The 14,043-nt window shown below is 39.7% G+C and overlaps 1 protein-coding gene and 1 pseudogene across 12 annotated transcripts in view; both read left to right on the plus strand.

The window, feature by feature from the left end:
* DOCK4 (dedicator of cytokinesis 4) overlaps positions 1–14,043 on the plus strand; it is a 627,777-nt gene that overhangs the window by 119,351 nt on the left and 494,383 nt on the right. For all 11 annotated transcript variants that reach the window (XR_015728984.1, XM_087874154.1, XM_087874155.1 and 8 more), the window contains 3 exons: positions 3,014–3,162; positions 6,553–6,637; positions 7,042–7,193. Coding sequence is in view for 10 of the 11 variants with exons in the window: in XM_087874154.1 (XP_087730280.1) it covers positions 3,014–3,162; positions 6,553–6,637; positions 7,042–7,193 (386 nt within the window). In the remaining variant the exon portion in view is untranslated. The remainder of the gene's footprint in view (positions 1–3,013; positions 3,163–6,552; positions 6,638–7,041; positions 7,194–14,043) is intronic.
* Positions 7,356–11,828, plus strand: LOC148112868 (uncharacterized; annotated as a pseudogene). Its single transcript, XR_015728985.1, has one exon. The product of XR_015728985.1 is annotated as an uncharacterized LOC148112868 (transcript).

The raw sequence follows: 14,043 nt of genomic DNA on the forward strand, positions 1-14,043 counted from the left end.
TCACCTTATCACTAAACATCTCAACTTATTTCCGTATACATTTTTTTACTTATTTTATCTTATCTCAACTAGTTTCATAATTATCTCCAGGTTTTATCGTCGATCCATTGATAAAATAAATCCCATTTATTTTTATTTTTTTTTATTTATTTATCGAATTTCTATACCGCCCTACTCCCGAAGGACTCAGGGCGGTGTACAGCCATGAAATAAAACACATAAATATACAAAATTTAAAATCGAATAAAAATGAATTAAATAAATTTGGCTGAATTAATACCCATAATTTAAAATACCCCTAATTTTAAAATACATTAAAAATTTAAAATTTACATTTAAAAGGGAGAAGATTTAGGCGAGGCCCGCTTGATGAAATAAAAGCGTCTTCAACTCGCGGCGGAAGGTGCGCAGATCCGGGATCCTCCGTATCTCTGGGGGGAGCTCATTCCAGATCGTCGGTGCCCCCACAGAGAAGGCTCTCCCCCTAGGGGCCGACAGCCGACATTGTTTGGCCGACGGCACCTGGAGGAGCCCTTCTCTGTGGGAGCGTACTGGTCGGTGGGAGGCTGTTGGTGGTAGTAGGCGGTCCCGTAGATAACCAGGTCCTAAGCCATGGAGTGCTTTAAAGGTGGTAACCAGAACCTTGAAGCGCACCCGGAAGACCACCGGGAGCCAGTGCAGCTCGCGCAGGAGAGGTGTTACGTGGGAGCTCCATGTTGCTCCCATAACCACCTGCGCGGCCGCACTCTGCGCCAGTTGGAGCCTCCGGGTGCACCTCAAGGGGAGCCCCATGTAGAGAGCATTACAATAGTCCAGACGAGAGGTGACGAGGGCATGAGTGACTGTGCGTAACGAGTCCCGATCCAGAAAGGGACGCAACTGGCGAATCAGGCGAACCTGATGAAAAATCCTCCCGGTCACGGCCGTCAAGTGCTCTTCTAAAGACAGCCGTGAATCCAGGAGGACGCCCAAGTTACGAGCCCTTTCCGTGGGGGTCAATGATTCGCCCCCAATAGCCAGCGATGGCACCAGCTGACTATATCGGGACGTCGGAAACCACAGCCACTCGGTCTTGGATGGGTTGAGCCTGAGCCCGTTTCTCCCCATCCAGATCCGTACGGCCTCCAGGCACTGGGACATCACTTCAAGGGCATCGTTGGGGTGATCCGGGGTGGAGATGTACAGCTGAGTGTCGTCAGCGTACAGATGGTACTTCACTCCGAAACCACGGATGATCTCGCCCAGCGGCTTTACATAAATGTTGAACAGGAGGGGCGAGAGAACCGATCCCTGCGGCACCCCACATATAAGGGGCCTCGGGGTCGATCTCTGCCCCCCTGTCAACACAGACTGCGACCGGTCAGAGAGAAAGGAGGAGAACCACCGTAAAACGGTGCCTCCCACCCCCAACCCTTCCAGCCGGTGCAGCATGATACCATGGTCAATGGTATCAAAAGCCGCTGAGAGATCTAACAGGACCAGGACAGAGGAACAACCCCTGTCCCGAGCCCTCCAGAGATCATCAACCAACGCGACCAATGCCGTTTCCGTGCTGTACCCAGGTCTGAAGCCCGACTGGAACGGATCTAGATACGACGCTTCATCCAGGTACTGGGGTAGCTGTCGCGCAACCATTGATAAAATAAATATTGTTTATCTTCCTGTTCTCTTATTTTTAATGTCAATTTGCTCATTTCAGCACATTCCATCATTTTCTTAATGATTTCTTCATCAATAGGTATCTTTTCTCCTTTCCAGTTTTTGGCAAATACAATTCTAGCCGCTGTTAAAAGGTTCACAATTAAATATTGCAAATCTTTGTTATATGTCTCTGGTAAGATCCCTAATAAAAATATCTCTGGTTTCAAGTCAGTATGTCTCTGTCATTTTTTCCAACCATGTGTATATCTTAGTCAATATCTCTTTGCTTCTGCGCATGTTCACCACATGTGGTAATAAGATCCTGGAGTCTGGTGACATTTCCAACACTTCTCTGATTTATTCTGGAACATCCTGGCTATCCTCGTCGGGGATAGATGCCACCTGTAAAACATCTTCTACAAATTCTCCTTATATGCTGCAGACATTGTCATTTTATAATTATGTGAGCACAATTTTTGCCATTTCTCTAAATCAATACCATACCCAAAATTCTTCCCCCACGCTATCATTGATTCTTTAACTTGTTCATCTTCCAATTTTACCTCTAACAAATATCCATATAACTTTTTAATTACATGGTCATCAGAACCCAATAAAATCTTATCCAGATTAGTCAAAACATTATAAAAACCTTCTTGTTTGAGATCTTCTCGATAGCTAGAAAGTATTTGCATATATGAAAACCAGTCCATCTTACATCCCTGCTCTTCTATTTCCTGCTTTAATTTGAGTTCACCTTTTTCATCCAATAATTCCCTATATCTAACAATTTGTTCTCTCCTAAATGTCACTGGATATGAAAAAGCTTCAATTGTAGATACCCAGACTGGAATCTTCAAATAGTGATGTTTTTTAACCACATCCCAGTTCAGCCATAAGGCTTCCTGTAACTGAAAATACCCCTGTATTTCTAATTCCCTTTATTCTGGACTGCATGCCCTGAGGGACCTCAGAAACTGCTTTGAATGTTGCTTTGCTTTCATCCCTTTTCAATAAAAGGTTTCTTTTGAAATACAAAGTTTTCAAGAGTTCGTACTTTCTTGGAAGGGGGGAAAGGCTGATCCTTACACATCCTATGTTTTAGCCTCCTAATCATCCTGGTTGCTCTTCTCTGTATTTGTATTTGCATACAAATAAGAAGAAACTCACTACCAAAGCAAACTACACATCCATAAATGTGTATTTAAACAAAGGAGGATTTTTTAAAAGAAAAGATTAATTTAGTTTGACTATTTCCATCTCAATAAGCATGGTTTTCCCTCTTTTCCTGGATTATGCTTCTGGAACAGCAACAAATTTGAATAAGAGACATGATTTTGATAATCTGAAAATTAACTTCTGTATTTGACAGAGAAATGAAGGTGATCTATTTCACCGACTGTGGCACATAATGAATGAAATCCTAGATCTGCGACGTCAGGTACTGGTGGGTCATCTGACCCATGATCGGATGAAGGATGTAAAAAGGCACATTACTGCTCGCTTGGACTGGGGCAATGAGTGAGTAAGAGTCAATTGATAAAACTGTTACATTGATTGCCATTCATTGCTATTTTAATGTTTATGGCAAGATGACAAAAAGGCAATGGATTTTGCTGTGTGCTGATAGCTTGTTGCAAGTGGGCTGTGACATAAAGAATAAGCAGCTTTTCAGTAAGAAGGTTTAAAAAACCTTTATTGATGTCCTTAGGCTGTTTATACTCAATAAACAGACAATTTCTAGTAAAACCTCTTGTTTAAATGGAGGACAGTTCTTTTCTTGCCAAAGTCTTCTGTCTATTTGATCAGAAGAAGTTTTTCTTAAATTGTGAAGGCTGCAGGTAAGAGAAATGTTAAGAAGAGCCCTGTAGTTCTTTGAATGCTGCCAATTGCCTGAATTTATACCCTTCTTTGTTCAGTAACATAGGATGGCACTGTATTTTGATTTGAAAGTTCCAGACAGATAGTAGGAGCTGACCATGTAGATCTTTCCCATCACATTAATACTATACAAGGAATCCCTGAAAGATCATCATATCTGTCCTATAAAATAGTGTGAGAATATATGTCCTTGACTTAACAATGGAATGTTTAACAACCATTCAAAATTACAGTGACTCTGAAATATACTTTATGGTCCATAAAGCACTCCTGCCCAGCCATCAGAAAATGTGTTGTGTCCCCTCTCCCCATCACATAATTGCGATCTGGATGCTCATCATGTGATAACCATTTGCAGCCACCACCTTTTGGCTTCTCCAGAAAATCAGTGGGGAGGTAAGGATGGAAGTTTGCAAATTGCTGTGCCCTGCTGAAATGACTCTCTCTTGTCTCTGGGAGCTGGCTGAGAGACTTGCTTATTGAGAGGAGCTGAATTCCTCCACCAGGGTGAAGAAATGGAGCTTATATTCTGAAGATCCAACCTCTATTCTTGCAATCCACCAGAGCAGTTCTTTTCAATGCATTGAGGGGAGACAAATTCCTCCTGGGGAGTGGAGAAACTAAGTTGAGATCCTGAAGATCCAAGCTCTGATCTTTATGCCTAATAAAACAGTTTCCTTCTGTGCATGGAGGAGAGCTGAACTCAGCATTTTATTCTGTCTGCTTAATGGCCACAACCAGGATTACAGTCACTGAGTCACATCTCACTTAATGATCACTTCGCTCAACACCCAAGATTCTGGTCCCAATTGTATTTGTAAGTGGAGGACTACTTATAGAGTGTTGGCAAACCTTTTCAGCAGAGTGCCAAAATGGGAGCGTGCGCACGTGGGGGGGGAGTGCCAGAAACTGGAAGAGCAGCTCCCTGATGTGCCCGTGCAGGAGCGCCAGAAACTGGAAGAGCAGCTGAACAGCTGAGCTGCTGGTTTCTGGCGTGCGCATGAGTGCCGGTCACCTGGTCTTCCAGTTTCTGGTGCACATGCACGTGTGAAGACCAGTTGGCTGGTGCACATGTGTGCGCTGGAATCCGGAAGAGCAATGGGCGATGGCTGGCGTGCCCAGAGAGGTGGCTCTCAGTGCCACTTCTGGCACATGTGCCATAGGTTCGCCATCACAGACCTATAGTATGGGATTGTGCCAAGAGCAAACATTCCTTAGATGTCCCTGGTGAAGAGGAACACTTTATTAGAGCTGCCTCAAAGATTTGCTATTTAATTTTCAAAAATAAATATTGTTAGTGCTTCTATTGCTTTTGGCTGATATTGCATCTAAATTTGATTTGTTCTGCTGCACTGAGTGAGATGAATTTCTATTTGGATAGTGTCAGAAAAGGTTACAAAGTAAGAAAAGTACCCACTGGCTTAAAGCATTCAAGAAATCTTTGCTGTTATCTGAATATTTGCTTGAAAACCTTGAGTAAATCAACCCACTGTTAGAATTTTTATGATAGACAGGTATTTCTTTATGTGTTTATGCTTACTAAATGCATACCATATCAAAGTCTTTCACTTTGCTTATTACTGAATACATAATGCTTGGAAAGTGAAGAATTCATAGAACAATATTTTGTTGGATATATTTTGAATGCTGCCAGGCATAGCTCATGCTGATCTTGACATTATCTTGCTGACTTTGAAAGACTAATTAGAGCATCTATAGAATAGAGATGAAGCTTGTCAGAAAGAATAAAAACAGTGGGTTTCTTATAGTTGATAATATTTGTAAAAAGAGCTGTCTAAAAAACATTTTGGTGCTTCCATTTCCTTTTAACAGCTACATTCCAATAGTAAGGTGGTGGATGTACGGCTCTTTTGGCTCATTCTTCAAAAATTCCAAGTATATTAGGACTTTGTTTTATGTCTCTTTGATGTATGTTTCCTGACAGATAAATAGACAGACCTTAGAAAATGAACCATGTCATATGGATAAATTTCTATATCAGAAGTATGCAATCCAGAAATATTATCACTGCTGTCTAAGATTTTTATTTTTTTAATTTTGCAGTCTAGCCCTGGGATTATCTGATGATCTTGCACTCAATATTCTAACCTGTTTACCTATTTGAGACCAGCCAAAGAAAACTATCTAAGAAAAAAGGAAACAAAGCAGCTGTGTACAAACATACATATGTGTACAAACACACATACACACAAATATTTGGAAACAACTGCATCTTCTTCCAGATCTCTCTGTCCCAAATGTGTATTTGTACACAGCTGATTTGTTTCCCTTTTTCATATAGGTATATATATGAAAGATGTAGATAGATGTATAGAAAATATAAATATACCTTCCAGATATATTTGGATAGATAGATAGATATATAGATAGATGGATGGATGGATGGAAGAAAGAAAGAAAAGAAAGGAAGAAAGAAAGAAAGAAAGAAAGAAAGAAAGAAAGAAAGAAAGAAAGAAAGAAAGAAAGAAAGATGGATGATAGGAAGATGCAGTTGTTCCCAAATAGCAGTTGTTGCAAACTAGCTGTTTTTTAACTTTAACAGCCCTTATGAATATTGGAAGCTGACAAGGTGCTGGCTTTAGTTAAAAGCAGCTCTTTATTTTAATTCTAACTTTTACATTGATTTCAGGATAAAAACATAGCCTTTCTATTTTGCTTTCCTAAGCTGTTATTTTCCTGGACTGTGTTGTCAAAAATGTGAGTTATTTGCTATTAATCCCTTAGTGTTTTAGTACATAATTTTTAAAGTTAGATAATAGGTAGAGAGTGAATAAAGAATAAAACCATGCAATAGAAATGGCAGAAATGTGTTCTATTAATACTGCTTTTTATTATCTGTAATTTGCAATAATCATAGATTGTACATTGCATATTTTTCCTGTTAAGTGTGCAGGGATAATGGTAATAAGAATGATAGATTGCTTCAGATTTAAACTCTGTATGTTTTCTATAAATTTTAACTAAGAATTTTAAATTGTTCTTCTAATTAGACTTTGTACACATTTGCAGACAGCTAGGGTTAGATTTGGTTCCAAGAAAGGAATATGCAATGGTGGATCCAGAGGAAATCAGTATTACAGAGTTGTACCAATTGGTAAGCAAATAACTCATTTTATTTATGGGTGAATGCTGCTGTGTTGTGTGCTCTCCCCCTCCCCCTCCCTCCCTCCCCCTTCTCCCCTCTCCAAGATTGTCATGCAGAAGGAAAATCATTAAATCTATCCTGAGGTTTCTGGGAAAGAGTGCTAAAAATGTAATGGATATGTGAAAAAGTGACCTTTGTGTTTATCTGAAATAATGATTGGCTAATGAATCTAAAAACAAGATGTTGTCTAGTATTGTCTCACAAGAAACAGATGAACAATTCAAATGTTTGATTTAAACAATCACAAGTTGTTAACAAAAATAAAGTGATGAGCAAAAAATGCCTTTCTATATGTTTATATTTCATGAATTAAAATAAGCATAAACTGGTTTGATCTTTGTTTGGCACTCTAGATGGAACATCGTCATCACAAAAAAGACACACCAATCCCAGCAAGCAGCCACCATCTCTTTGTGCAGATGAAGAGTTTGATGTGTTCTAATCTAGGAGAAGAACTAGAAGTTATCTTTTCACTTTTTGATAGTAAAGAGAATCGACCAATCAGGTAGCACCTCCTTTTTAATAATGAATGAAGAAATATACAGCTTTATCAGTTCTGGCATTTACCTGGATAACAAAGTCATTTTGACTTTTTAACACTGAATCTTGAAGTCCATAAATATAGTCCCACGTGTATTTCATGTTGTTGTTGCTATTGAATGCTTTTAATCTGGCACTAAGTCACTGGACATGTGGGTTCAACTGATATGTGGATACAGAAAATTCTTACTCACTATACTAGAGATCATAAAAGTGTTAGCTAATGTATCTAATAAACTAATAGAGTTCATAAAGATAGGGATGCTCAAATAGCGTGTTAAGGCATTATGTATTTTGCTTGGTTTTTATTTAGAATGAGCATAATATTGCGACTTATAATAGACAATGGTTTGTGCCCTGGGATTCTAATAATGATGCATTATTTTATCTTAAACAATGGTTAAAATTAACAATGGCTTAGTGTGATGTATGATTTCAACTGTATCATGGATAGAGAAACCTAGTATAATAAGCATACACTATAGTTTCTGTGGAACATATTTTTGCTATAAATAAAATGGTTATATCTGATTAAATATTGCCAGTGATATTACTGACAATAATACATATTTTTTCTTCCTACGTTCACATGATTGTTTCCATTTTGACTCATGTCTTTTTGATTATTTTCTAGAAACGGTCATATTTTTTTAAAAAATAATGAATGGTAAGAAAATAAGAGAAGCAATTTTGAGCAGCGTCAAACATTGTAGTTTTTACACCCTAAATTCTGGAATAATAGCAACCACAAGGATGAAAGTGGTTAATAATAGGCCATAAATGGAAGGCTATTGCAATGTTATATATATTTGGGTATGTGAAATTCCCCAAAACAGGTTAAGTTAATTTATATTAAGAACCAATGAATCTGGGTCCTAGAAAACATATTGTAGGATGCAGTCACACAAAATATAGACTTGGCTAGCCTTTCCTTGCAAGTCTTCTTTCTTTTTGGCTACTATGACTCAGCCTTCCATCCTTCCAAGGCCAGTAAAATGAGGACTCAGATTGTTGGGGGCAATATGCTGACTCTGTAGCCCACTTAGAGAGGGCTATAAAGCACTGTGAAGCGGTATATAAGTGCTATTGCTATACCTTCACTTTTACAGACAGTGGAGGGACAGCAGCACATTTGGAAGACTCATATGGCTAGTTAGAAAGCTGTGTCTAGCTATCTTTGCTATGGAAAGCCACTTTATTTTTTCCCTGGAAAAAAGACAACCCTGCTTTATTGCAAAAAGCAAAGATACTTGATAGTCTAAGGAAGCTCTGTTTCCTCCTTATTATGCATTGGCCTAATGACATCTAAAATGTGTCCACTTCTGGATCTTGCAATTTAAGTGGGATCCTGACAAACTGGAGCATATCCAGAGATAAAGGTCTTGGAAAGAAAAACTTAAAAAGAACAGTAAGAACTGTTCAGCTGTGGCACAGAGATAGCAGATTCTCCTTCACTGGAGACATTTAAACAGAGGCAGGATGTTTGTCTATGGAGATGCTGTAGCAATAGATTCTTGAACTGGACTTGGTGTATATAATTGGACTGTGTGATCTCTAAATTGCTTCCAACCTTTACAGTCTGATTGATTTGAACGCTTTGCATAATCTTATTTGATACTATGAAACATAATATATTTTTATTTATTGACAAGTTATAATTTTTCTCAGAGGTGTAAAGCAGTTATTAACTTTGCATTACATGTAATGGTGATAAGAGAAAAGATGCAGATTATTTGCTGCATGATGCACAGGTTATTTCCTAATGGAAGGGAATCCACTGTTTTCCTCTGTGAGGTCCTGCCTCACCAGCATTCTCAAGAAAGCAGAACTCTTGAAACAAATGGCATTTCAAAAGGAACTTTTATTGGAAGACAATGATAGCAGAGAGAGTTTAGGCAGAATCTGAATTTCTGTTCTGCCCCAGCTACGGACCCCAAAGAACACAGCATACACAAAGTTTGTACAAAACTTAATTTACTAAAATAACTCAGCCTTTTTCAAAATAAATGCTGTTAATAAAGTTTCTTAACAGCCTATAAGAAACCAAAGATAAAGTAATCACAATCTTACTAAGGTTGGCAGAAAGCCCAGAAGCGATTTGCAGAGAATCCAGATGCGAAGGAGAGTGAACTAAAGTTGTTCCCTACAACTTGCTTCAGTTGGCGTTCCTCCTTAAATAGGCTAAGGGAGTGGCCAATTAGCCCCAAGCCTTACTCTCAAGGAGACCTCCTCCTCCTCAGGCAGCTCTGCGTGCCTGTGCATCGAGAAGAGGCTCCTCCTCTTCGTCCTCTTCACTTAAAGGAGCTTCTGGAGGTTCTGAAGGCCCTGGCTGAATCCCTGCCTCTGGCACCACATCTTCTCCAGCCTCCTCATTGTCTGACTTGAGTGCCAGCTGCACAGGCTGCTGGCGCAGCACCACACCAGCCTCCTTGTTGTCAGAATCAGCTACAATCCGCACAGGCCGCTGATGGGCCACAACATTTTCACGTGCTGGAGCGTTAGTTTAAACCCCTCCTTTTGAGGCCCCTCCCAATGTCCAGTTCATCTTTGAATCAATCCAAAGGTGCAAAGATGTTGTGAGAACTTCAGGCTGAGAAGGTGATAACAGGCAGTTCTTAGGCTCCACGATCTCGCAACTCCGGTGTTGACACAAAATAGATGGCCCAAGGAACATTCTTTCCCCCCTCCCAACATCCCAAAGATACAAGCAGAGAAAAGGAACAAAGGAAAATCACACACAAGCGTAACCCAAATCCTTCCCCCTCCTACCAGAATGGCAAGGTCCTGATAGAGATCTATGGAACCTGGGGCGTGGTTATGGCCGTGGTGGTGTGAGGACGTTTTCTCCACTTCGCAGGGCATTTTACGGAAGATAAATGTGGATTAAAGTGTTTGAAATGCACTGATAAGGACCAAAATTTTATAAATTGTATCGGAAGAGCTACTGGCCCAGTAGACTGACTTTGGAATCGGTAGGTCACCCTGAACGACTCGAATTTTGAAGCTTTTCATAGCGTGGGAAAGTGGAAGGAGCGAGGGGTGACCAGATAGGCAGTCGCGATTGCGTATTTGGAGCAAATAGCTGCCTTTGTTCTCATTATTACCGCGATCTGTGTTTGTTTTTGCTGGGGGATAAAGGCACGGAACATCAAAAGACCGGTGGAAAGGGTTTGTTTTTTTTTTCTTGGAAGAATAAGTGAATCTTAAATTGATCTTTTGTTTGTGAAAGTGCCTGAGCCGAAGCGGCACAACGCATTTCTGGGCAGTGCCTTCCAACGGATGTTAGCTTTTTCTTTTTCTTTTCTTTTTTCTTTTTTAGGGAAATTATGTAAGCTGAATTGAGAACTATAAACTTTTATTGCTGGTCCTTTTGAGTGCAATAATAAGCTGTCTCAGCTTCAGTTGTGGATTGCTGTCCCTTAATCTTCATTACAGACCCTCTTGGCAAAAGTGGATAATTAAAACTTATTAAAAAATGGCGACCCAACAATCTTTAGAAATGCAACAAGTTGCTGTGGCCTTAACTAAAATTGGTGAAAAGATATCAGGACTGTCAGATAGTATGGATAATATGATATTGGAAATTAAAAGAATGAAGCAAGAAATGAATGAAAATTTTGCAAAGCAAACAGTAGAAATGACAATAATTAAAGATGAAATTGAACAGATTCATACACATGATGCAAAGATAGATCGGCAAATTGGAGAAATCTTTTTTAAAAATGAACAACAAGATAAAAAAATTTGTCTTTTGGAAGAAGAAGCGAGGAAATATAATCTGGTTATTCGAGGAATTCAAGAAGAAAAAGTGGACAATTTGAAACAACGAGTTTTAAAATGGCTCAATGACCTGGATACACAAATCACATTTACAGCAACAAATCTGGCAAGTGTTTGTAGAATTCGGTTTAAAAGACAAAACGGCTTAAATAGAAATGTACTTGTCAGATTTGCAAATCTTAGTGGCAAACTGGAAGTGATGGTGAAAGTGAGAGAGATGGGTGAAGCTTTGAAATTTGAGGAGAAAATTATTCAAGTCTTTCCGGATATATCTAGAGAAGAAAGGGCGTGGAGATTTTTTTTGAAGCCAATTACAAAGGTTCTGAGAGACAATGGAATTAAATATAATTGGAGGCCGCCACAGCAACTAAAATTTTTTTATAAAGGAAGAATGAGAATAATTACTTTGGAAACAGATGCAGTGTCATACTTACATGAACTTGGATTGATTGTAAAGTATGAGGACATAACAGAGATAAAAGATCAAATGCTCAAGATGGGTGGAACATATGCAAAAACATCAACACCAGAAGAAAAAGGGGCTGCTGGAGGACAAGATCCTAAAGGATTAAAGCGGAAGGAAATCTCACCTGTGATGGTTGAACAAAAGTAAAGTCGTGATGATATAATGGGAGATGGAGCGGATAAGAAATTGAAGGATCTTGAAAAAGAATTGCAGGAAGCTGAGTGCGGGGAGAAGTTACCACCCTTTTCTCTGAGAGATGAATTTAAGTAGACTACCCGAAAGAAGTGACCCGACCATTAGCAAGTCCCCTCTCCCCCACTCTCTTTATAGAGGCGGAAACCAATTGAGGATGTGGGGGATGAAGATTGTTTGTTATTTAATGTTTGATGTGTCTTTTGTCCCTTTTTATTTTTTTTTTATTTTTTTTCTTCTATGTTGAATGTTGTTTGGAATGTGGGAGATTGGTGCTGGGATCTGGGCACAGAAAGGAAGAGGAGGGGAAAGGATTAAAAAAGTTACTGTTTAAATGGGTTTAATAAAAATAATGACATGGAATGTGAAGGGTACAGGGAACCAGATCAAGAGAAGACGATTGGAACTTAAAATTAAAAGAAATTTACCAGATCTATTATTTTTGCAAGAAACCCATCAGAAATCTGAAGGCTCAAATAAAATAGCACAGGGTGAAATATTGTATATGTTGTTTGTAATGTTAAAGTAATAAAAAATTATTTTAAAAAAAAAGAGATCTATGGAATCTGACATCCTGTCTTTCCTTTGCACTTATTAAAAGCCATTAATAAGGCTTTAAGCAGCATTACACCTGCTACCTACTGAGCCTTTTATTTACCAGATCTGTTTATGATGGATATATGTTTATGTGATTTGGGAAAAGAAAGGCAGAGTTTTTCAGTTATAATAAATAATTTTCTGAAAGAGGAATACCCAATGCTAAAATATTAGAGTAAGGTTCATTTTTCTAGTCATAAAACTACTCAGTGCTTAGATTTACATGGTTTGTAAGATAGAATAGAAAACCTCAGGTACATGATCCTAATCTCATCTTTATTAGAGCAACGGAAGTTTCTGTAAGGATTGCCTCTCCTTTCAACATAAGAAAGTAAAGACTCTTGAAACGTGGTAGTACAAAAGGATCCTTTTATTAAGCAGAAGTGATAGCAACCAAGTTAAAGCAAGATCTGAATACCCTTAGTCAAGACAAGTGGGATTAAAGCAGTAGAGACCACTCCCTTTAAATCAGAATGCAGATTTTAGCCAATACACAAGTGTGAATATGTTTTCTTTACTAGTTTCCCTGAGAACCCGAACAAACATGTATTCACATCGTTATCCTTTAAAGTGAAACAACCCACATGGCTATCATAAACATTCCTCCATGTTAAGAGGATCTCAGGGCTCTTTGGTGCCAGGATATAGGTTGTAAAATATCTGTTGACACAGGCAATGCTAGTAAATCGAATCCAAGTCTCCCCCTTCTCCCAATTAATTGGCAGTATCACTTTTAGGGATCTGACCGTTTCATTATACCAGTGGTTCTGAACTTGTGGTCAGTGGACCACTGGGGGAGAGTGGGCAATGTTACAGGAAGTCTGCAAAGATTTGAAGAAATGTTATGTTTTAAATATTAAGTCTTGGGAGTCTGTGGCCACAAAAGGTATTTAAAGGGGGTCCCTTGTAAAGAAAAGATTGAGAATTACATTACATTACATTACATTACATTACATTACATTACATTACATTACATTACATTACATTACATTCAGGAGTGAAATCTAAAATTTTTCCCTACCGGTTCTTTGGGCATTGCTTGATGGGGGGGTGTCCTGTGACTGAGTGGGCATGGCCAACTCAAAGTCACTCACAGCCACGCCTACTCAGTCACAAGACCCTTTCCCACCAAGCCATGCCCACAGAACCCAGTAGGAAAACTTTTTAAATTTCTATTCTGCCGGCGTGTCCTTACCATTCTCCCACAGCTCCGCCCACCCGCCCCATTCCCCGACTCCTATTGCCTACCTTTCTCCCGCAGCTGGCTGTCAGGGAAGGCAAGCACCCGAAAGGTACCTGAGTCACTCACTCTCCTTCTTGAATGAGCCACTCTGGTCCACGCGCCAGCTGCGCAAGCACACACCTTTTATTTAATTCACTCATCAGTGGCAGGTTGGGTGTGCGCTTGCACAGCCGGCGTGTGGACCAGAGTGGCTCATTCAAGAAGGAGAGTGAGCGACTCCTGTACCTTTTGGGCGCTTGCCTTCCCTGACAGCCAGCCGCGGGAGAAAGGTGAGCAGTAGGAGTCGGGGAATGCACCATTCCCCGATGCCGGCCTTGCCGCGGAGCCGCTGCCACTCGCCCTTCACCATGCGGCTCCGCCCACCCGCCCCATTCCCCAGAGTCAAATTTCTTCCCATTTTGAAGAAAGCTCGAATGGCATTCTTCAAAATGAAAAAGGTCTTCTGCAGTCACAACATAAGCCTAAGACTGAAAATCAGGCTTATCAAATGTTACATCTTTTCTATCCTGCTCTATGGAGTAGAGAGTTGGTCTCTGA

The sequence above is a fragment of the Pantherophis guttatus genome, chromosome 7, assembly GCF_059756535.1.
Source record: "Pantherophis guttatus breed Tessera chromosome 7, ASM5975653v1, whole genome shotgun sequence".
Taxonomy (NCBI): domain Eukaryota; kingdom Metazoa; phylum Chordata; class Lepidosauria; order Squamata; family Colubridae; genus Pantherophis; species Pantherophis guttatus.